General features: G+C 43.4%; 1 protein-coding gene across 1 annotated transcript; it reads left to right on the top strand.

Moving 5' to 3' along the window:
* Window positions 1-16082: 16082 nt before the first annotated feature.
* Window positions 16083-23283, top strand: skor1b (SKI family transcriptional corepressor 1b; the record flags this gene model as incomplete). Its single annotated transcript, XM_083654497.1, has 7 exons — window positions 16083-17810; window positions 18274-18367; window positions 18460-18564; window positions 18689-18748; window positions 19553-19627; window positions 21809-21883; window positions 23186-23283. The coding sequence occupies exons 1-7, from the start codon at window positions 16089-16091 to the stop codon at window positions 23281-23283; spliced, it is 2229 nt and encodes a 742-aa protein (XP_083510623.1). The 5' UTR covers window positions 16083-16088.
* Window positions 23284-24386: the final 1103 nt, after the last annotated feature.

Below are 24386 nucleotides of genomic sequence, written 5' to 3'. Positions count from 1 at the left end.
TCAGGTGCCAGTCCATCCACAGGATGTGCCGAAGACGGTGGTGATCACACCGTTCGGCCTTATTGAGTTCCTTCGGATGCTGTTCGGCCTAAAGGGTGGTGCACAGACGTTTCAGTGGCTCATGGACTGGTCTGCAGAAAGGGACATGGTGTTCAAGCTGGTCAATGCCACCTTGTTGGCGCACCCGTCTCCTCTCCTGCGGCACTCAAAATGGATGCTTCAGATTACGCTGTGGGTGCGGTCTATGAGCAGTGGGTGAAATTCACCTAGCAACCATTCGCCTTTTTAAGCCACCACCTGCATAACAGCGAACGAAAGTACACCACCTTCCATCGGGAGCCCCGTGGCCAAGAGCCGCCGGTTCACCACAGACATCCAGCACATCGCCGGCAAGGACAACTTCCCCACTGACTGCTTCTCCTGGACTCGAGCAAGGGCCATTCATCTGGGCCTCGACTATGCAGAAATGGCTGTGGATCAGGGGGGGCGGCTTTAGCTCAGGAGGTAGAGCGGGTCGGCCAATGACGCAAGGGTTGGCGGTTCGATCCCCGCTCCCTCCCAGCTGCTGTCGCTGTGTCCTTGGGCAAGACACTTAACCCTCCTTGCTCCCAATGGTGTGTAGGCACCCTGCGTGGCAGCCTGCCGCCATCGGTGTATGAATGGGTGAATGTAGACTATCTACTGATTGTAAAGCGCTTTGGATAAAAGCGCTATATAAATGCAGGCCATTTACCATTTACCATCAGGCCGCTGACTAGGCCTACAGGACGGCTGTTACAGGGCTGCGGTTGTAGGACGTGGTGTTCAATGGTGCTGACACCCCGCTTCTCTGCAACGTCCCCACAGGTCAGCCCTGTCCCATGATTCCCACTGGGTGGCTTTGGTGCATTTTCAACACCGTCCATAGCCTTTCAAACCTGGGCATGAAGCCGTTTATCAGGTTGCTGGCAGCCAAGTTCATCTGGCCTGGACTCAAGAAGGACCTGAGGGCCCGGGCTCGCACCTGCGTGGTGTGCCAGCGCTTCAAGGTGCACCGCCACACCAAAGCCCCCCTGGCGCCGTTCCTGGTTCCCTCAACAGTGGTTCGACCACATCAACATGGACCCGATGGTGGACCCGATGGACCCTCTCCCCTCCTCCTTCGGGTTCACTCACCTCGTCACCATGGTTGACAGGACCGCCAGGTGGCGGGAGGCTGTCCCACTGTCATCGACCACGAACACCGAGGTGGCACGGGCGTTCATCGGGTCCTGGGTTGCCCGGTTCGGCACCCCGTTCTGACCTCTCTTCAGACCAGGGTTCGCAGTTTACGTCTGAGCTATGACCACTGTCGCTGAGGGCCTGGGGCTGGTGAACCAGTGGGATGTGTGAACGCTTCCATTGCTCGATAAAAGCCTGCCTTACTGACGGCAGCTGGGTCGACCAACTCCCGTGGGTCATGCTTGGCCTCCAGACCGCCCCTAAAAAAGACCTCCAGTCTTTGTCGGCCAAGCTAGTTTACTCCTCCGATACATGTGTAGTTGCCAGCCGCTTCTTTTCACCGGCAGGACGTAGCGCGTGGGAGGATCACGCTGTTCCCCTCCCCCCCCGAACAGGACCTGGCCAACCAGAGGAATCACTAGTGCAGAAGCCAGGACACATACCCCACAGGCTTCCCACCCGGCCAGTTGTCTCTATACGAACGTCTGACTAAGCCGGAAGTACCGCTGCCGGGAATTGAACCCAGGTCTCCGCGGTGGTATGCGAGTGCTTTTAACTCCACACTACCCAGATGCCCAATGCCACGTTTTAGAAACATTTCTTTCAAATTTGAAACAAACGATGTGTACAATTCCATGTTTTATTCTGGCGATTGGGTTGCCTAATACAGGATGCTCTCTGCCCTGGCTTTCTGTAGATTAGACCAACCGTCCACCTAATCAGCCCACTGATAGCTATGCAAGACGACGTGTGTTGTGTGTATCCTGTTCGTCAAGTGTACTTTTATTACATTCCCTTTGCTTCCCTTGTGTTTTTCAAATGGACCAAAAAAAATTGTAGGTAAAATGTTGGCTAATCTAGGATGATATTATTTCAGGAGGCTTTTTGGATCTGGCTCTGGTGGCTCTGGTGGTAAGATGTCCTCTGGTCTCTAAAAGCATTAGATCTAATGGTGGACCATTTTGCTCACAATTAATAGAGCACCCCAAGAGAGCAGGAGCCTATAGACTTGTGGAAATACTGTAGCAGCCTTCAGGCAGCCGGGGAGATGTGGCTTTCTTCCCCGTCACTCACATTTGTCGTAATGGCACAAGAGCCTCAGTGGCTATTCCCCAATGCTCTCTCTCTCTGTGTGTGTGTGTGTGTGTGTGTGTGTGTGTGTGTGTGTGTGTGTGTGTGTGTGTGTATGTGTGTGTGTGTGTGTGTGTGTGTGTGTGAGAGGAGAGAGAGAGAGAGAGAGAGAGAAAGAGAGAGAAAGAGAGAGAGCCCACTGCCCCAAGCATGTCTCATTTCAAAGTGCTGTCACTCCCTGCTTCCTGGCATCTATTAACACCCACCATTATCATGCTAATCTACATTGTATGATTACATAAAGTAATTTATGCACAGTTCTATTCCGTGGTTGCACAGGGATGCGTGCTCCTATTGTTGAATGTTTTAAAAAGAACATCTCCCAATCACTATGTTCCTTTATTTCCTCTGCTAAATGTACGTTGTGCATCTCGAGTCGTCTCCGCTTTGCTTTTGCCTTCTTACATTTTAATCGCAACTCTTCTTCTTTTATCAGCAAAAATCAAACAGCTCTCACAAAGAGTTGAAAGCTTCCGCCTACAGAGAGACAATAATAGCTAAACTAGCAAAACAGCCATGCTGCTTTGTTCATGAAGAGATCCTGAGTGGAGATCATGTTGCGTACTTTCCTCACAGTCCTCTTTAGCTCTAAATCGGAGGGGAAATTGTAAGAAGGTGTTTTATGTTGAAAGCAGAGGGCACGAGATGAGCTCTCTTCCTCATTTATTCACAGCTAGTGGAGTAATTAGGAATGCAGAGGGCTGTTAAATTAAAACTGAATTGCACTTATTAACATTTTAACTACCAACCCCACCCTCTTTAGACACTAAACAAGGACAGTTTCAGCTCTAATATGCCCGAAGAATCCCACTGAGGGGCCCCTTTATGTATCTCTAAAACAAAGACATTCTTTAAAGTAAGATCTCCCTTTTGTTTAAACAACCAAGCATTTAGCATTCAGCGTAATATGCCGCGGCGGCTTCCATGCTGTCAGGAGACACACCGCCAGAGCTTCTCAAACCCTTTGCTTAATGGAACACTATTTGTGGTCAGATTGGATAGCTAATGGTGGTCCCTTTGAGGGTAACTCTCCAAATTAAATAGCATGGATTCACATCTGTCAGACAAAACCAGGAGGCTCTTTGTAATCAATGACCCAAACCAAGAGAGGCTCCACGGGGGGCGCCGCTGCTATGATGGTAGCAAGCATGAGGAGACACCAGGGACAAAGGCTGCCGCTCACCTGCACTAACAGCCACTGTGCTGGGCTTGTGGAGCAGGCTGGATGCTGGGAGGGAGCAGCGGCAGGGTTAATGTACATTTATAGAACAGGTCAAACTACTTAGGCCAGGCACTGATTTATAATGCAGGAGTGCAATGTGACTAAACTGTAAAGGGAATTCTTGTTTTTCTGTGCAAACATTGCCGTCGGTGTTGTGTTAAAATGTTGAACCCCATTAATTTTATCACTCCCCCTCTCTTGTTTCCCTACGTCTTTAAATTTTTGTTTGGAGGAGAGACTAGCGAGACCTCCCGCTGTTGTGGAGAATTTCCTCTCGTTGTTAATTTTCCCTGCTCCATATGGCGCCACAGACACTTCACCTGCAGGCTGTAGCAGGCCGCGCGGCAGCCAGCAGACATCCTCGGGCTCAGGCTGTCATTTACACAGGCCTGTGCATCTGTCTGAGCCGAGCAGAACACAACGGAACAGAGACAGCTCTTCCTCCCGTCACCTCACACAGCCTGAGAGCAGCGACGTCCACCTGACTCAATCACTTTCAGCCATTTCCCCAAATGCAGAGGAGGTTGCAGGTTAGGACGAGACTCTTCACACAGTAGGCTCGCTGTAAGTGTGCTCTCTTAGCAGTTTGGGGAAGTCAAGTTGGAAAATAGCCAATGAGTTCATGCCAAGTGTGTGTGTGTGTGTGTGTGTGTGTGTGTGTGTGTGAGAGAGAGAGAGAGAGAGAGAGAGAAAGAGAGAGAGTGAGTGTGTGTGTGTGTGTGTGTGTGTGTGTGTGTGTGTGTGAGCACGCCATGGTACATGCATGAGTGTGTGCGTACATCCATGCGTGTGTGCATGTGCGCACGTGCATGCACGTTCATGTGTGTACATGCGAGCAAGTGTATTTGTGTGTCAGTCTGTCTTTGTGCAAGTGTGTGTGTGCGTGCGTGCGTGCGTGTGTGTGTGTTTTCAGAGAGCTTTGCCCATGGCAGGGCTATGGAAGAGAGGGTTTCATCCTGGCTTGTCATTGATTAGAGAAGGGTCTTTAATTCCATCCCACCCCATGTTGAGATTCATTTGCATTCTGTGTCAGGAGGTAATGGAGTTTTGCTCGACGGTTTGCTCTGAAAATCTTGAAGACGTGCTCTAATGTACATGCAGCCGCCAGCAAAGAGCTCTCTGATTTATGGTATCTCTGCTGTTCACTCGTTTTTTTTCTTCTTTTTATATCTATGGTGTTGGCCTCTGTGTTTTCCAAACAGTTTGGAGAGATGAGAGGTGCAGATGCTGCAGAGACAGACTCCCAAAAATATTCGTCGTCGTTGTTATTCTGCATTTCATAGTTTTACATCTGGAACTGAGAAACATAGTTGGAATAGAATTGGAGTTCTCTGTTTCACTTGTTCTGCAAATACACATTTTCCTGTAATACACGTATTATATATTTTATCATGCAACAGTGACTTTAGAACTGTTGGTGTGTTGTAAACTGTGATCCTATTGTAAACTGTAAGTTACAATGTTTCATCATCTAAATAAGCAATAATATAGGCTGCTACTGTGCTATTTTATGGAGCATTTTACCATTGAGTGATAAAGATCCCGTTATTGTATTATTGGTGATGTTATTTTAAAGATCATTATGTTGGAAAATGTGTAAAAGCTTTATTGTGAAATTGATTATAATTTGGTAGTTAATACTAGTCTATAGTCTTCAGGCATAAAGGCTGTGAGCATTACTCTGCGACAGTACCTGTCCCTCATCAGTCCACTGCACGCTCCTATTTTCCATGAATCTTAAAAGCTTTCCGTTCACAGAGGTCTGATTTTCTCGTTAAGTCTGAGATGAGATGTGAGGATAGGGAAGGCTACTACAGTGGAGTCGCGTTGACTGGGTTGGTGGGTAAGATTGGTTTCCTGAGGAAAGTTGGGAAAATGTGGTGATAAAATTTGTCAACCACTGGGGGAAGCCGTGTCCAGGGTCACGGCTAAATCTGTGTGCTGCGGGCGTATGGCTAGCCCATAATTCCAGCACAGATGAGCGGAGAGCTGACCTCAGTACAGCTGAGGCCAAGCCACACCGATATCTGCTCACCCGCAGGATTGTCAATGGGATAACAATGAAGGAGAGGGGACAGACGGGGACGTCTCACTCTGTGAAGACACCTGGATGTCCTTGGACACTGACCGCCCCCTTCGCACTGCTTTTTCTTCATTCCTCCTCAAATTACAATACAATTGTTCACATAGACGTCTTTGGTGCTTTTCTGTTAAACTAGGAAATACGGTTTGCAAGGCATTCCTAGAAATAGTTAGGCTATCAGAGAAATAGCTCAACAAAACACTACAATTACAAGAATTGCAATCTAATATTTCCATTCACATCTTGTTTTTCTGCTATATTAAAGGGTTGTATCAACATGCAATCATGTTAATACTTCTCACCTATTGTGAGTCATGGCTCATTCAACTGTTAAATATGTAAATTAAAATGTTTTATTGTTGATAGCCAACATTAATCTCATTTGGATGTCTTAAAGCAAATGAAATGAGAAAGTGTAGCACCTAGCAGTTTGCAAACTGTGTGAATTCATCTCTGAATTAAAAAGGAAATGAGCGGGTAGCCGAACTTGCCTTTCTTTTTATTACAAATGCTAATGAAAAATGTTATTGACTTGAACAAATGGAGAATACACCTGCAAATGTATATTAAAACCTCCTTCCAATTTCTCTCTCTGCATAGTTTGCAATTATAGTTATTTCAGCAATAGTGAGGGAATTAATTTTGCGTGCAGACTGATAATGTTCCCTGTGTAAGAAGAATGGATATTGTGTTGGATGGGGGGCCTCTAGGTATTTACAAGGAGTGGAGAGAGCAAAGCTTTATTTAATTGAAAGAATGAATCAATAATAGCAGTAGCGCTTTGTCAGAAAAGGCCTTTGCGAAATGAGCAAGTAATTTACTGTGGACAATCCCAGACCCAATGCATCGCTGATTGAATGAGGGTATTCTGGGTGCAGGACCATCAAGGAAAGCTAGATGCAGGTGGGTATCTTAAAAACTCTGCAAATTACAAGGATAAGTACTTCCACGGATGGTTAGCTTTACTGTGCAGGAGTGATAGAAAGTTGTCTTCTCACCTGACTAAGTGACGATAGCACCAGTAGGTGCTTGTCATATCTTGTATGGACTTCTTTAAAGGCGCAATCAAGCATAAATAAGGAGATTTGCACATATCACTGAAAACTGCTTTTGACGTTGAAGACATCCTTTTCATTCTCAACTGCTTCTCTTGATGCGATTGCTAACATTAAACAAACAACCTTGTAATATTTCTTGTGAAGATTTCACAGGTTTGTTTAGGTGTCATAATGTTATTTTTTCTGTTTGCAACATTGCACAGCGCTTCTTTCCACTCTGTAAGACACATTGTTCTATATAAGTATAAACAAAAAATGTATATTGTCTTTAATTATACTAGTTACATCTCGCACTTCAGTTTGCCATGCTTTCTAAAGAAATGCTGTTAGTTGTTAAATGTTTTCTCTGATCTAACTTATGCATCATTGCTCTTATGCCATCAATGAGATCCTTTAAAAAAAATCAATCTTTAAGGTAAATTATTCTCCATGCATATTGGCAAGCATCCCAATATGCAAATTCACGTGCTAATTCACAACGTGTGATTTCATTTCAACTTCAACAAGTAAATGGGATTTTAATTGAAAATGAGATTTTCCATGCAGCCTCTCACTGGAGACGTGTGGCTGGGGGACGATACTTTTCACAGAGTGTTTTAAGAGACAAGGAGACTTTTCCTTTCTCCAAGCCCATTTACAAAAAGATTGTATATATGCGTTTTCTCAACCCTGCATTCACACAAACCTGGAGGTTAGTGAAAATGCACTGTGAAATTAGCATTGTGCGTCCTCTCTCCTCGTCCGTATCAAGAGAGCGAGCTATTAACATTTGTGTATTTTCATTATGTTAATGGTGTTAACACATGCCCACAGATTGCCACCAGCGGTGCAGTAATTTTGTCTTGCTGATCATAACATGTCCGAGTGGGTCATTTTGATTATGACATGCTAATTACATATTGCCTCGCCTCTACACATTCTGCCTTCCAAACTCAGAGCAGCCTAGAATCTTTAATGGTAAGCTTTTATGAGTTGGAGGAGCGGAAAGAGGAGGAAAAGATCCCTGCCTCTGTTCCTGACGGCTATGCTGCACCCATGCTTCAGTGCCTCCCTTTAAACTTCCTAAATTGTGTTTCACAATAAATAGATGCCCAAGCCTTTAACTGCCAGTATTAGATTAGATACCATTAGATGTAATAGAAAATTCTCTCCCTGTAATATTTTCATAAGAGTTGGAGGCATTTGATTAATCTGACCACATTTTATTGCATTAATGATTTCCCCCCCCCCTTTCCACTCTGCTGTAGAGACATTGTATACAAGCTAATGCTGTTTCCTCTCTCCCCTCTCTCCTCACTCTCATTCATCCTCCGCCGTTATTGCAATGCATTGTTGATGAGGTGAGTCGGCGTCTTATGTGCTTTCACTCCTAAAGTCATTCCTAATGGAGTGGAAACCTTATATTTTGTTTTCCTAATGAAGCACAGGAGTGGCAGACAGCTCCGCTTGGGCTGTCCTATGGCTGCCTGCAGGTTGGAGCCTCCGCCCTGAGCCAAGCTGCTCTGAGGGAGCCAGCAGGGAGGCTTGGCTGGGCGGCAGGCAGCTTACACATGAACTTACAGGGCATATACACAGGGCATTTTGCTAACGACATTTAAAAAAAAAGGGCCATTGGTAGAGTTTGTAGTACCGCCAGGAAGTAACCACTTAAATCAGTGGTTGTCAAAGTGGGGGTCCGGGCATCACCAGGGGGTCCGTGATGGGGTTCCAGGGGGTCCCCAGCATGAATGTATGACTATTTTGGTCATGGGTAAAGAAGCAAAACTCTTATCAGATGGGGGACCCTGGGACAAAATCTTATCAGATGGAGGTCCGTGGTCTCATTTGTGTCAGTTTCGGGGTCCTTGGTGTGTGAAAACGTGTGAGAACCACTGACTTAGCATCAGTTCTCATCAGTCACATCAAACTGTAGAGAACTGGCACTGTAGCGCTGCAGTCTAACTACATCACAGTGTTACAGCACAGCATTTGTCTGGCTCAAATGATCAGCGTTTCATCACCACAAACTCTGTACGCTTTTGATGGCCCCATTCACTGTTTAAAGCACCGTTTAAACAGAACCCGAAGTGATAGGTCTGTGCACCGAGAGTCCACGGAAAACTATCCTGAGCTATTCTGAGCCGAGGTTTCAGAGCAAGGTCACTTTTAAAACAAAATGTCTCCACCACTTATCTAGGTCATAGCGCGCGCACACTGTTACTTTCTCCCAAACTTCCTTCCTGCTACCGCTTATAATTAAACACACACAATTATCCCAAATTTAATGGGATTTCAGAACCAGGCTTTTATTTAAGAGGTAATGAATAATATTTTAATTGCATATGTAACTGTGTGATCGAAATGTGCTTCCTCTCATCACGTGTAATTACTATGCCCGTTCTTCTAGACGCAGTGTGATATTCTGAGAGTGTGATCAATAGCTGGCGAGTGTGTGGACTGTCTTTTGTCTGCGTTTTTGAGGTAACTGTGTGACAGTTACTAATTGTGAAATGATCCAATAGGGAAAAGAGGTGCCGTATAGTCACACTTCAACATATGGAGGATGTCCTATTGTTTATTGATGTCTGTAATTAATGATATAATGCTCGCCACTGAAGTAGGTTGACCTCTGAACCGATCATTATTCAGAGTGTAGAGGCATCAATCAAACTGTGCTTTTTTAAGATCTATTTCGGTACACCCCCTCAGGGACAGGCTGAGCACCCACTGTATCCTCATTTGTATTCGGCTGACCAAGGCCTTAGTGAGGATGATTTAGAACTCTGTGAGAGTAATATGAGATTTACAAGCCACTGCTGGAGTTTGAAAACACTATGTGGAACCAATCTCAAAGGAGTTGTTATTGCCATTTGGACCAGGGAAATATGTATATTTACTCATCTTGGGGTGTGTTTCAAGTTTATTTTATGTATTTATTTATTTATTTATTTTGTATGTATAGACTTAAAAGTGGTGTCATTCACCCTCTCCCCCAGCCATAAGCCACCATAATGACCATATGAATGTCTGCCATAGGATGGAGTGTTGGCCAGATTGTTTGGCTATCTGGAAGGAGTGACACGCAACACTGCCCCGCCTGAGGTTTGGAGGTGGTGCGCACGTGTGCGATGTTGATGTACCACTCCAGCACTGAGGCACTCCTGAGGACAGACATATTAGAATAAGTCATTCCATTGTTAATTTAAATGGCTTAATACATCACTCTAAGGTAACAGAGTGATGTGAGCAGAGGAGAGAGAGAGAGAGAGAGAGAGAGCAGAGAGGGAGATGCCAAGGGGTGTTTCTTTAATATCAAATGAAATTGAATCCTGCATTACCTCACTTCTGCCGTTTCTCAAGCAGCTCCCAGGCTATTAAAGGAGCGCAGTAACAGGATTGGTTCAGTCTTTCAGTTCTTTAATTTCACTGCAACTCCCAGACGTTAGGTCTTTGTCTCATTGCTGATCCCTGGCTGATCTACGGTGTTGTCTTTATCCTGCCTCCAGACCATTGTGGCCGTATGTGTTGTGTTATTGGGTCAGGTGAATCTATCAAGGACAGAGAGTTTGGGCAGTTCAGACACCAAGGGGATAATTACAGGGTGATTGGTGTCCTCACGCTCGCTGCTCTCACTATCTTTTGTCTCCTCTCCGTTAGCCTTGCCCTTACAGAAACGCACCCAGCGTGTCTGCACACTGGACGCCGACCAAAGCCTCCTTAGTCCCAGGATCCTGGCCTCCTGGCCTGCTCCATCTCCGGGGCCCGTTTCACCCAGCTGTGTATGTTTGATACTGCTGTTTACAGATGTTTGTGGACTTATTTACACCAGCGGTTTGGCTGGAACACAGGAGACAGCAGAGTTTAATTCTCCGTGTCTATTTGCTATTATTAACCTAACCTCCTCTCCCATATATAATTCATCACAGTTGCCTTCTAATCTCTTGGACTTTTTCTGTCTCGCTCAACCCTGAATCTCTTGCATGTCCTTTTCTGGGTCATAATGACACACTCTCACAAGCTGCTGTTCGGGTTCACATAGAAGGAGTGCCAGTTGAATTAATTACTATGTAAAACCATTTCCATGTTTGACTCATTATGAGCAGTTCATTCTTGCCCTTACACTTGCTCAATACCTGCACGTCTGGGATCTGTCTGCTTTTGAAATGTTGTCATGTAACCTTACATTTTGTACTTTTGTTTTGTTTGTTAGGCAAGGTTTCCCCAAATCCTTGATGCTGATACCAAGCATGTTGCACACCCTCTCACCTGCATGTGAACTTGATGGAAATCTCTAGTCCATGTTCACACACACACAGCCCTAGCTATTTGCACTTCCTGACTTTGAAAGCTGTCAGCAGAGCAACAGTGGGCTGTTTCAGCACTCTGGACAGCTCCTCCACAGAGACCAGGGGAGTGTTCAAACAGGAGGCTCTCTCGCCTCACCCCAAACTCTGACTGCGGGCTGCAGGAGTGAGTTGAACACTGTGATTTGCCATTCACAGACCATGATTGTGTAGACAGTCCATGGAGTCACCCCCCCCGCCCCCCTTCCCACACACACACACACACACACACACACACACACACACACACACACACACACACACACACACACACACACACACACACACACACACACACACACACACACACACACACACACACACACACACACAGACACAGACACACACATATCATCCACCCAGAGCCATTCTATCTGTATGGAAATTTGGGCTCCACAGCTGGAATCCCACAAAGCACTGTCATCTACTAATAGTTATTATCTCTTTGGCCTGCTCCCTCAGCAAACCCTGCAATACAAGCACATCGCATCTTTATGGTAATGCCCTACCATACAGCCTCAAGCTATGGTGCATAGACATTTGTTATCATTACTATAATTCCCATTCTCACTTGACTCGTCATTACACTATTGGAAGTGCTCCTTGGTTGGATATAGACAACCTCTTGTATCTTTCTTTATTCCACTGTAGCTTACATGCTGATGTACTAAACCTAAACTCTCTATAATACTCACAATGCAGCGAGGGAGTTGGTACAGTACAATGAAGATTAGCGCCGTTGTCGTGATGAATGACCAATATAGAACATTATGTGCTGTGGTATCTAGGAGAAAGTGCTTAATTGAGTGAGCATGGCTGTGTTCATGAATTTGATCAGATGTTAGGAAATCCAACTCTTTCGGAATTTGGAATAAAAATTTGAATGTTTGCGAAATATCTCTCCTTCCTATTCACGTTTTGTTTTACGAAGGCATATTATGGTGGTAGCTATTTATTACATTTTTCGTGCTCAAATCCTCAAAAGAGCAAGTGGCTCGCTATATACATTTGTGTCATGGGCCAGTTGTATGCAAGGAAGTGCAGAGAGACACAGATCTGTGTCCTTGTGTCTATCGCAGAATGCCCACACCAGGCCTCTGGATTGTACAAAAAAAGTAATTGCAGAGTGATTGGCGTATAGCTTGTTCCCGTGCAGCCTGTGTCCCGCACTTGAAGGCTCTCCTCGGAGCACCCTCATTGTCACACAGCCCTTTTAGCACCTTTGTTCCTCTCTTCCCCCAGGACCTCACAGCTCACCATTGGCAGATGAGTCCCTGTCTGTGACAAAAGGGTCCCTGGCTGCGCCCAGCCTCATTTGATGCAGTGATGAACTCCCCCCCCAACTCCCCCACCCACTCTCTCACACACGCACGCGGTGCACTCCCACACCACCACCTCCTCCTGCGAGATGAAATGTTCCGTTTAGCAGCGGAGGATGCGGGGGTCAGGACCCAGGGGTGGGCTTTTAGGAGACAAATAAACATCAGAGCAGGAGAGGAGTGATGTCTTGTTTACACATTAGCAACCATTTAGCAAGTCTCGCTGATTTCACTGCGTCTCTCCGGTGGCCTCTAAAAACAGACGATCAGCCTCTTGTTGTGTCCGACCTCACAGCTCTGAATCGTAATCTATTCAGGGTGGGCTACAATCAAATTGTGGTCAGCAGTGAATGGTCTGAACTGGTCTGGCTTGAGCTTGATGAGGATCTGTATGGCTGCAACTGACAAGACGTCTGTTACAATAAGTGATTTATCTTTCTCAAGTCCTAATAGGACACTGACTTGCCCAGTCAAAGACCAAACAGTAGGATCCAATAATTAGCCAACAAAGCACTGTCTTGCTGTATCTCTGATTGTCTGTCATCCAACATTGGGATGTTGGGGTCTCTCTGAGTCTCTTTCTATCTGTCTCCTCTCTCTCTCTCTCTCTCTCTCAATCTGTGTCTCTCTCCCCCATCTTGCTTTCACTCTCACCCTTCCTGTTAATTTTTTTTGTCGTACCCAATCAGACGTGTGCACACACACACACACACACACACACGCACACACACACGCATACATACATACAAACTGCATCCAATACCATCTAATGAGGTGATGACCAACCACTTGTTATAATTGCTTCAGTCTCCTTTTAATTTTCAAGCTTATTAATCATATCTAGAGTTATTTAAGAATGCATAAATTAATCTTAGATTAAAAAGCCTATCAAAACCTCAAAACAATTAAAGAGTAAGGTAAGATTTCCCCTGGGCTGGCACTTTTATTTTAATAGAGTGTTCAGGTGATTATCATACTTTGATGCAGCACTGTGATTACTGCAGACACACTTTTGAATGAGCTTTTCTTTCTGGCACAAAAGGTATGAGCCAGATAATGACCTCAATGACTTATACTTTTCCCATTCCCCTGCCTGGTTTGGGCTGAAATACACTCAAAATATGTGATACTTTACTCATTCACAATATAATTTAGTCTGTAAGCATGCATCTCTGCACTCACATAAAGGCATAGCTGAGTGTTCTAAGGTGAGTCAATATTACATTTTGATTGAAATTATGGATTTATAATCCATTTTGATTTTAAATGAAATTTGTCACTCACAACCTATTTTTTCTTATAATGAAGGAGATTATAATTGTTATTTCAGTTGGATTTTGTTTACAGTGCTCATAAAACTTTGGTCTTATCCGATCTGATGGCAAAAACGACTTAAAGTGGTTTATGTTGCATACAGGGGAAGTGGCCTGGGCCAGGCTTATAGGCTACTTCTCCAATGATCGATAGGCACATTGGAGAGAAGATTGACCAGCTACAAGATTTGAATTTGTGATTTGTTTTAACGTGAAGAGACGTGTTAAATTGGAGAACCGTCTACATTCGTGGATTTTTGCTCCCAAGCAAAGATAGCCATGATACCTACCTCGGTATAGCCCGGCCCCATAAGTGTTGTCTTCCCAATTAAGCTACTGTTTGTAAAATAGCCTTGATCATCAATGAAAACATAGGCTAATTATTCAGCAGAAGCGGAAATTCTCCAATAACCTTATTATAACTGCTAGGGCATACATGCATTTTCGTATACGTGTATGGCCTGACAATATTAAATTTGGTTTAAATTCAATATTGTACATTTTTGCTTATGGTTATTCACTTCAACACCCTGATCAACACGTTTGCGTTAAGAGATTAATATAGCTTACTAAAACCACACACACACACACACACACACACATATATATATATATATTATATATATATATAAATAACTGCACGCATATGGATACTGTTTATTCAAATGAATAGTGGATGCTTGATGATCTTGCTGTATTAATATTTACAATGTGTCTGAATGATTACAAATTGTCATTATTGGGGAGTAAAATTGTTTTGCCCCCACTCAAGTCAATAGGACCAATGGGAACGTGTCGGGTTACCTTCATCAATATTGCATCGGGGCCGAGCGTCGTGCTCGTGCCAAATGAAAATGATTAACACGAGGCTTTATTGAATTTAGAAAGTTATTTGCATATCTTATAGCGCAATGCTGTCCGCTTTGTAGGACTCTCTTCTTTTCAGCATGGGAGAGAATTACGGCCAGATCCCAGAGAATGACCTTTTGAGCAGCTGGTAATTGTCGCCATGCAGGCGACGCGAGGTGTAGCGTGTAAACGGTGGATCCGTGGGAACCCAGCACATGATGAAGGCCTGCACACCGTATTCATCACTCTGGGCCCACAATGCGTCCTGGGTCCCTGCTGTTTTTAGCGAAATGCCAAATCCCACCGCAGCCTTTCCCGTGCATAATGCCAATAACATTGCGTTTTTAAACAGAAAGGAGCGGAAAAAATTAATTAAATGCATTATGAACGACACAATAGGCTACAGATTAATGACAGATTGATTATAATGTTTTATTTAAGCGTAGCCTATATATCTCCATCGGATTTGTTTTTATGCTAAATGTGGAGCTTATACATTAAAATGAAAGACAATTGTTTACTTTCCCTTTATTCTCCTTGTTCCTATGACTTGTGAAAACCAAGAGCAAACAATAAACACCCGAAAACGAGACAATCTTCAATGGTCACGAATCCATAGTTAATGCAGACTGCCTGTGAGTGGGAGTGCCTTGCCATAAGTTTTGCTGTCACTTGATTGCTGCCTGTCGGTGTCGTCGTAGAGGAGGGTTGTACTATACAGACTGCCATGTGGACACTGGCGCACCACAAACCAGGCGCCCGCAGACACACGCACACGCACGGACACGCACAGAGAGGGAGAGGGAGCGCGGAGAGAAGAGAGAAGGACATTCACTGTGAGGGAGAAGGCACGGGTCGGTCGGACAGCCGCTGCAGCGTTGGGCTTATAAAGCAAACACCTTTCCATCTTTCTCCATGCAGGCTGGACTCCGTTTAGCTTCGCCGTAGACTTGATCACAGTTTGCTCATTTCAGAACGGAGGGGAGACACTTTGCGATCATTAGCGGTGAGTTTTTGAAACTGATAGGCTATGCAATATGTTACAGTCTTACGGCATGCGTTTATTTATGTGGAGACTCACTATCCTCACTATCCTCTGAAGTCCATGCTATTATAACGTCTGCAAATGTATAGCCTATTTGGAACCTGTCTTATTAACGGTGAAAAAGCTGAAGCTGGTTAAATGCAATTAGTCTTGTTATTATTAATGCATGGCATATAGGCTATATTTTTTTTACCCTCCAACATGCTATAACCTCACACATTGTTCCACTTTGTGCCATAATAAGCACCAGTGAAGGTCAGCTTTTCGTATCAAGAACCATATGTCTCAGAAACAGTCGTTTCCTTTAAAAATCTACACGTAGACAACTTTTTTCAAATAGGCTGGCATCATCCCCTAGGCCTGTCTGTTTTCTAGAGCTGTGCTTTAAATAGCAGAGTGAACTACTTTGAAACAGCCTGGCGGACTGAACTGAGTACAGTAGGCTTCATTAAAGGCCTATTAGTCTACTTGAGGCTATTAATACTTTGAAGGGGAACTCGATTGTTAATTTGAAACGCTGTCTTTGCAGCACCCAGGCCTCCCAGGATGGAATCCACACCTGCGGGGCGAGACTCCAGCTCCTCGCCAAGCTCCAAACAGGAACTTTCCTACCCCAGCACCAACCTGAAGCCCAACCAAGTCAGTGAGACGGTGCTGTACGGAATACCCATTGTGTCTTTGGTGATAGATGGCCAGGAGAGACTTTGTCTTGCACAGATCTCCAACACCCTGTTGAAGAATTACAGCTACAACGAGATCCACAACCGACGCGTCGCGCTGGGCATCACCTGCGTCCAGTGCACTCCTGTCCAGCTGGAGATCCTGCGGCGAGCGGGGGCCATGCCAATTTCCTCCAGGCGCTGTGGGATGATAACTAAACGGGAGGCCGAGAGACTTTGCAAATCATTCCTTGGAGCTCACTCACCCCCAAAACTTCCAGAAAATTTCGCCTTCGACGTGTCCCACGAATGCGCCTGGGGGAGTCGAGGCAGCTTCATTCCGGCCAGATACAACAGCTCCAGGGCCAAGTGCATCAAGTGCTCCTACTGTAACATGTATTTTTCTCCCAATAAATTCATCTTTCATTCGCACCGCACGCCCGAGTCGAAGTACACACAGCCAGACGCAGCTAATTTCAACTCCTGGAGGCGGCATCTCAAACTATCAGATAAAAACTCTGCGGATGACATAGCGCACGCCTGGGAAGATGTGAAAGCCATGTTCAATGGGGGCAGTCGCAAGAGGATTCTGCCGTTGAGCGGCTCAGAGTCCAGCTCTAAATCACACGGACACAACCACCTTCCCCGAAACTCGCCCGACATCCCTGCGAAAATCCTGCGCTGCGAGGAGAACCGGGGAGGCATGAATATAACGAGCACACGCAGCTACCCGGTCATCCCGGTGCCCAGTAAGGGATTTGGGATGCTGCAGAAGATCCCACCGCCGCTCTTCCCGCATCCGTACGGATTCCCAGCCTTCGGCCTGTGCCAGAAGAAGGAGGACGGTCTGATGGGAGAGCAGAGCAAACCGGGCCTGCCAGGTGTCCTCTGGCCCGGCACCAAGGACAGCGCCTACCACCCCTTCCCCATGTTCTGGCCCACGGCGGGCGGCCTGCCCATGCCGCCCTACCCCCAGTCCCAGCACAAACCCCCCTCAGAGCTGCTGTGCCCCCCCAGACAGAGCGACATGGACCTATCTGAGCACAGCGACAGGAGCACCAACACCTCCAAAGACAGCATGGTTGATAACGACCGCTGCTCCAGCACGCAGTCCACGCGTAACGATGAGGACAAGTCCGGGGACGAGGCGAGGCCAATGGAAGCGATGGCCCTTGCGCCCCGGAAAATCAGCTATGTGTCTGCCTTCAGGCCCGTCATTAAAGACGCCGACTGTATCGCCAAGCTGTACGGCAACAGGAGCGCGTATAACGGGTGTCGCACCGGCTACTTGTCGCCCGATTTCTTGAGTGAGAGCTCCAGCTACCGGTCCATGTCCCCGTGCGTGGACAGCGAGGGCGAGCCAGACGTGGATGTGGAGACGAGCAAGACGCCCGAGGAGGACGAGGAGTCGCGGCCTTTGTCCTCGGTGTGCCCCCGGACTCCTCCCGGCCTGGCGCACAGTGTCTCACCAAACCATGTAGATTCCAAGACGCATGAAGCCGGTGTGGCTGACTCCCAGAAAATGAGTCTACATGTGGCCCTGTCTTCAGAAAGAGAAATACAAAGCAAGCAGCTATCAGAGACCCATATAGCAGCGTCTTTTACCGAAGTGAGTGACAACAGATTTTATACAGATTTGACCCGCCATCACTCAGATCACTGTTAAGCATTGGTTTAATTGCGTAAAGTTTTCTGCAAGTGGGTTTGTTTCTTTGGCCTATGTATATATTTTCAGCACAGAAAGAGATCAACTGTGTTGTCCTTGCTGGCAAATTTGTCTTGGACATACAATTAAAAAAAAGAAAACATAGTAGCCTACACAATTTTTATGATTTAAAAAAAGGGGGGAAAACAATCAGTCCACATCATACACCTATGTAGACCTTATTAATATTATTATTGTTGTTGTTGTTGTTGTTGTTGTTGTTGTTATTATTATTATTATTATTATTATTATTATTATTATTATTATTATTATTATTATTATTATTATTATTATTATTATTATTATATATTTTTAATCAACTATTCTAATTTTGAGAGCTCAACGACTTAATAATTCACTCTTTTAGGTTTACACACCAGAGAGGAGCGAGCTGCCACAGAGGAGCAGTCCGTATCACTTCAGACCTGCAAATTACCAGACTGGACTGCTCACATCAAATGGTTAGAGAATTTGCTGCTCTTAAATTAAATTAAGTAAGTTACATTCTCTGTAACAATTCGAAACAATTACATCGATTTATTTTTGTTTTAAGATGAAAGTGCCAGTAAGGAGGAGCCGTCTTCCACTGTGGAAGAGATTGACACAAAATCTTTTAATGAACAAAGCAGCGATGATAACCAGCGAGAGCCGGACGAGGGTAAGTTATTACATCGAGGTCAGCAAATAGCCTACTTTATTCAGTCAGTGTTTTAGTAGGCTAGACTACTTTTCTACTTTTTGTAGCGAGTGGATACGTATCTATAGATATTTTTTTCCCTCAGGTGAGGAGGCGACAGCCAGAGCTCCAGCAATACAAAAAGACATAGAAACCCTGGCAAAAGGTAAGAAGACGGTAACCCAATGTAAAATAAAAAGTCAACAGTCGACTGCAAGGAGATTTGCTAATGGAATAACATTATAACATTTGGCTAATTAGCCTATATAAGTCTCACTCATTCTAGGTGATTATTATTATTATTATTATTATTATTATTATTATTATTATTATTATTATATTTGTTGTTGTTAATAATAAATATTGGCCTAAACCTTCAGCAATATTAAAAGTCGTTAATGATTTTGGACATGGTTCTATTTAAATTTGACTTATTTTATCGGGTTACAATGACAGCTGGTGATGACACAAATTACTTTAAAATACTGATAATAGGTCTGCTATAATCAATATCGTGAGCATCCTATGTGCTCGACTAATTGTAATTTTACAAGCCCATTACATTTTAATTAGGCCTAAGTCGCCTGTCAGAAAAGTCCAGTCTCAACTATAGCCTACCGCTCGTCCCTAAAATCACATTGCGATATTGCTTGTCTTCTGCATGCTGCAACTACACGAGGCTATAAATGTGGCAAGAGGCGCAGCATGCCCCCGTTTTTTACGGCAGGTCTGACTTGAGGCGGATATCCTATAGGATAGCCAGATAGCGATACAAGTCTTTGAGATTAGGCCCAAAAACCAGCAAAGAAATAGGGCGGGAGGCCAGGACAGTCTGGATTTTCAGACAAAATAATAATGGTGTCCTGATTCCTATATGCAGGGGAAATTGCCTTGCAAGTCACCTGCTATTTTAAGGAGAAACAGTGTAATAATTTTCACCTCAGATATCCTCTGTTGTTTCTCTGCATAGAGGAACTACAGAAACAACTGATGGAGCAAGTTGAACTGAGGAAAAAGTTGGAACGTGAATTTCAAAATTTGAAAGGTAGGCTATTTTCTAACTCTGTTTTGTCATCATTTCACTTTTATCCGAAACATCATTGTGTCAAAACCTGAACCGACATGACCTAGTCCACCTCAACATGGCCTGTATTCTGCAGGGACACAAGCCTGGAAGAGGGCACCTTTCTCCCAAAAATGCTAAGTGGTACATGCTCCACTGGGAAGAGGTGTTTTGAAAAAGTATTATTATCATTAATTTTTACGTGTTTTTGAGAGGATTTTGATTTCAACACTGTCCTAGCCTAAATGGGTTTTCTGCACCGCCCCATGACTTTGATATTTGAGACCAGGCTGTGTTATAGCTTTTAAATGTATCTGGAAGTTGATTAAAGAAATGTTGATAAGTTTTTAAAAACGAGGAATCTGAAGGAATTTCTTATCTTCAAAATGGTGAAGGTTGTAATGGAGTTGAGTTGATTTGTATGTTTTGTTACAACATAATGTAAAAGTTGAAAAAAGAAATCCATCTGCAACTATACTTGTATTATGTCTGGATACATCTATACACCACATATTTCGAAATGTTCAAAAGAAGCACAGCTGGCCATCTGACTGAATGATATAATGCATCCAGCAGGACAAAAGATAATTTGTTCCTGCATTATAAAGGAAAACCACTGCATACTTTTATCCCAAATTGCTCAATACAAACCCCTAAACTTTTCACACACTCTGTTGTGCTAACAAAAGTCATTTCAAAATGTCACATAAAAACAGAAAAGTGCTGCTCGAATCTACACTATATACAGTATGAAGGCTAAAGAGGTGCTTAATGGAGCGGACGGATAGCCTTATTAACAGTACGTCCTGTTGGATATTTCTTGCTGGTAAAATATCACTATCCAATAGTGTAAAGAGATCTCCAATCAAGTGTAAAAACGCCAGGGCGCTCTGCTTGCTGGTACAAAAAGCTTTTATTAAAGTGGCTACCTCATTAAAAACACGACCAATGCATTGAGCAGATGGTCTTCATCAGGGTCAAGGTAGAAATCAACATCAGCACCACACCTATGACCTTCTGTGGTTGAATAAAGGGGCACATCTAGGTTTTTGTCCTTGATATTTTACTGCAAGAAATCTCCAGTATACTATCTGTTGTCTCACTTATATAAATGGCCACATTAGCATAAAATTCATGCTCAATCTTTAGGTTGTATTTTGGAGTTTTGGATAGTGTCCCACCACATTTGTTTCAATTTGTTCTTGCTCACAAACCTGATATCAGGTCCCATCAATGCATCTTCATAAGACTGGTGTATGGACTTATACTTTTGTAATATTGTATACTTGAACCAAGAATGCATTCTTTCATGCACCCATTTAACACATTTATTGATATTATTTGAGTTATCGACATTTGGAAGAAAGAATTCATCATTTCATGATGGAAACACAACAATGTATCTGTAACTTCAGAAGGTGGATTGCACATTTTCCATTCTGTGGTTGATCAATCTAATGGATAATTCAGCATCTAAAATGCCATTAAGATGTGTGGAGATATGCTGTCTCAGCCAACAAGACTGAATTACAATAGGCTATTTTTATTGTTTTATTTTTATAATTTAAAACGATTTCATACCTTGCAATTTAGATCACTGATTAATCTTATCCTCTGTAAATCAACAGTGAAAATACGTTTTTAATTAAGTGACCTGTAGCATACCTACATAGAGAGATAGCCTACATTCTAATTTTATTAATATATTCAAATTTTAATTGATAAAACAAATCCATTGTTTAAAGGTCTCAGTTTACACAATTTCCCTAGTAAGATATGTCAAAACAACGCCCTCTACAGGCGGGTATGCATACACGCACGCACGCCACCCCTCCCCCCCCCCCCACACTCACACACACACACACACACACACACACACACACAAATAGGCTTCAAATAGTCTCAATATAGGCCTAAGTTTGTTGACCAAAAGCAGGAATGTAAAGTTTCCCCACTTTTTATTTGCAGAACGGACATTTCCCACATTTTTGGCTGACAATCTTTGTAACATAAATTCATACTGTAGTAAGTATCATCATTCTGATGCAAGTTTCATGTGGATGAGGTGTTTTAAAGGAGAAAAAAAATATTTTGATCATATTGGTAATTGTGGTGCTGTTGATCAACCACCGCAGATTGAAATGCATGCATTTGTTTCCCCAGATAACTTCCAAGATCAAATGAAAAGAGAACTTTCCTACAGGGAGGAGATGGTTCAGCAGCTCCATATCGTCAGAGGTGAGAGAAATAAAGCAGAGGAAGCGGCGACGAGCGCCGTGATGCACAATATGCTCCAATTTCTGCCATCACAGAGATGGAATCACAGAGCGACGTATTTGCCAACTTGATTGATGATAGACTGCTCAAAATAGTCTGTGCTCATGTTATGGACTTGTTTGGTTTATTGGTATTGAGCTCAAAGCACTTACAGTATTGGAGACTTCATATTGAGCTGGATTCTCTCTTTTTCCCCCTCAATAGCTATTTATTTAATTGGTCAAGTTATCGATTTATACTACGTGTTTATTATAGACAGAGCTGCTATGTGTATACATGGCCTATTTACAAGTTAGGTCATATACATGTAGAGGAAATAATAAAATGAACTAATTTCAACTAGATCAATTAGGCCTAAATGATGGCCTTTTTTGCCAGATGACTATCAGTGCTCAGCATGCATATTCAATTCATTTTTGCATTTGTTATCCTTGCATAGACACGTTATGCATGCAGCGGGTTGGACCAAGAAAGAAAAGCGTGTTGTTACTGAAATGAAAATGCCCAGGTTGATATGTAACCTACACTAGACTAGCATTCTGGACAGTCCTATAGTCATGTAGCCTGCATCTTGTTTCATGACAGTTTCTGAACTTGGCCTTGAATCAATTGATCCTTAGCCTGAGATCTCTCAGCAGTGCCAAACTGAATAGAATAGAATAGAATATTCTTTATTTGGCCAAGGTATGTTTGCACAGGGAATTGACTTGGTGTGGTTCGTGCACATGTTACATACAAAGGAACACGATAATTTAGAGCATACAAGATATGAACAAATATAAAAGATAAAAGATATAAAAAGATTCAAAGATATTAACAGATATAGCCTAAAGATGTAAATATGATTAAGCACCAAGTGTGTGTGTGTGTGTGTGTGTGTTTTGCAATTTACCAAAATATGCAGCCTAACTTTGGAGTGTTATTTCACCCCCTTCCCGACAAGCTAGCATCACATGGTTGGTACCAATAGATGCCATTATCTTTACTGTAACTTTAAAAAATTAGCCCGCTACAGCCTTTGAATGACATAAAGAGGAGTAAGAGGTGTTAAACGGGGGGCAGAAAATGCAACTGAGGGGGCAAAGCCCCCCGGTCCCCCTTTGGCATCAGGCCTACACACACACACACACACACACACACACACGCACGCACTAACACATACAAACACACACACACACACACACACACACACACACACGCACGCACTAACACATACAAACACACACACACACTATTCATAATTTGTTTTCTCTTTCTTCCTAGAAGCTCACGACGCATTACACCATTTCTCGTGTAAGATGTTAACTCCACGCCACTGCACCGGGACCTGCTCTTTCAAATCTCCTCTCTTACCACCTTAAAACATCAATTTACCACATATTTATGAAGATGGAACAAAGGACAAGACTACAGCCTCCGTCGAATGGTCGAAAAAAGACAAACAAAAATAAAACAAGAAAAAAACAGACATTTTGAGGAACCAAGCTTGAAAGTAACCTATGTCACTGGCCCTCTTGTGATTAGCCTAATTGTAATATATTGAAATGTGTATCTTCACTCTCAGTGTATCATTTATATAGTAACCTTCTTGCATATTGTGGAATTTGTTTTACTGAAATGATACCATTGATATTTATTTAGTGGCAAAGTGCAATGACAATGTACAGTATGTATCTGTAGTTAGAGGTTGTTATTTCGGTATATTCTGTTGTCAGTAGCAGCTGCAACTAGCCAATTCATTGCTCTTTAGTCCTCAGTATTGTGAATTAGCCTACTACTTTTTGCTGTGTTCATCTATAGGCAATTAACTTACATATTTTTGATGCTATGCACCTTAAATGAGTGATGGAAATTACCATAGGCCTATGTGCATTGAAATACAATATCTTTATTTGTATCCTATCGTGCATCAAACTATTTGTTTTAAAGACTTTGCAAACACAGAAGTTAGTAGGCTAAATTACATCTGCTAACTTGTAAGTAGCTACATATCCTATTAAGAATAGAATTTGTTTCACATATGTTTTGACCGCTAATGAATAAATAATTTTATTAAAAGAAATATTGAATCTTCAAGTGTGTAGCCTGCTTTAGTCAATATACTCTTTAATCTTCACCTCATGTCTCCCCCTTAACCCCCACCCATATGAACAATGTATCTGCAAAATAACAGCCTACAACTAAGGTTTTGTCATTAGTCAAGGCTAGGCTATTTTAGTGCTGGTAAAGAAAACAAATCCTCAAACAAATTAAATTGGATTTCAAAGTTAGGGCAATGATAAACATTCATATTAATTATGAACAGAGATACATACCCTCCGCCATACTGTACCTACTAGATGTGCAATTTCTGTAAAGTACCCTTTTGTATCCAGCTCTGTATTTGTTATGGTATTTGCGTTGCGACGCCGCCATCTAGTGTGGGCTACGGGGAGGTGACAGCCAAATTGGTCCTCTAGTTGTC

Source organism: Poromitra crassiceps (genome assembly GCF_964638095.1).
Source record: "Poromitra crassiceps genome assembly, chromosome: 18".
NCBI lineage: Eukaryota > Metazoa > Chordata > Actinopteri > Beryciformes > Melamphaidae > Poromitra > Poromitra crassiceps.
Note: the sequence above shows the minus strand (reverse complement) of the source record. Positions and strands in the feature narration are given on the sequence as shown.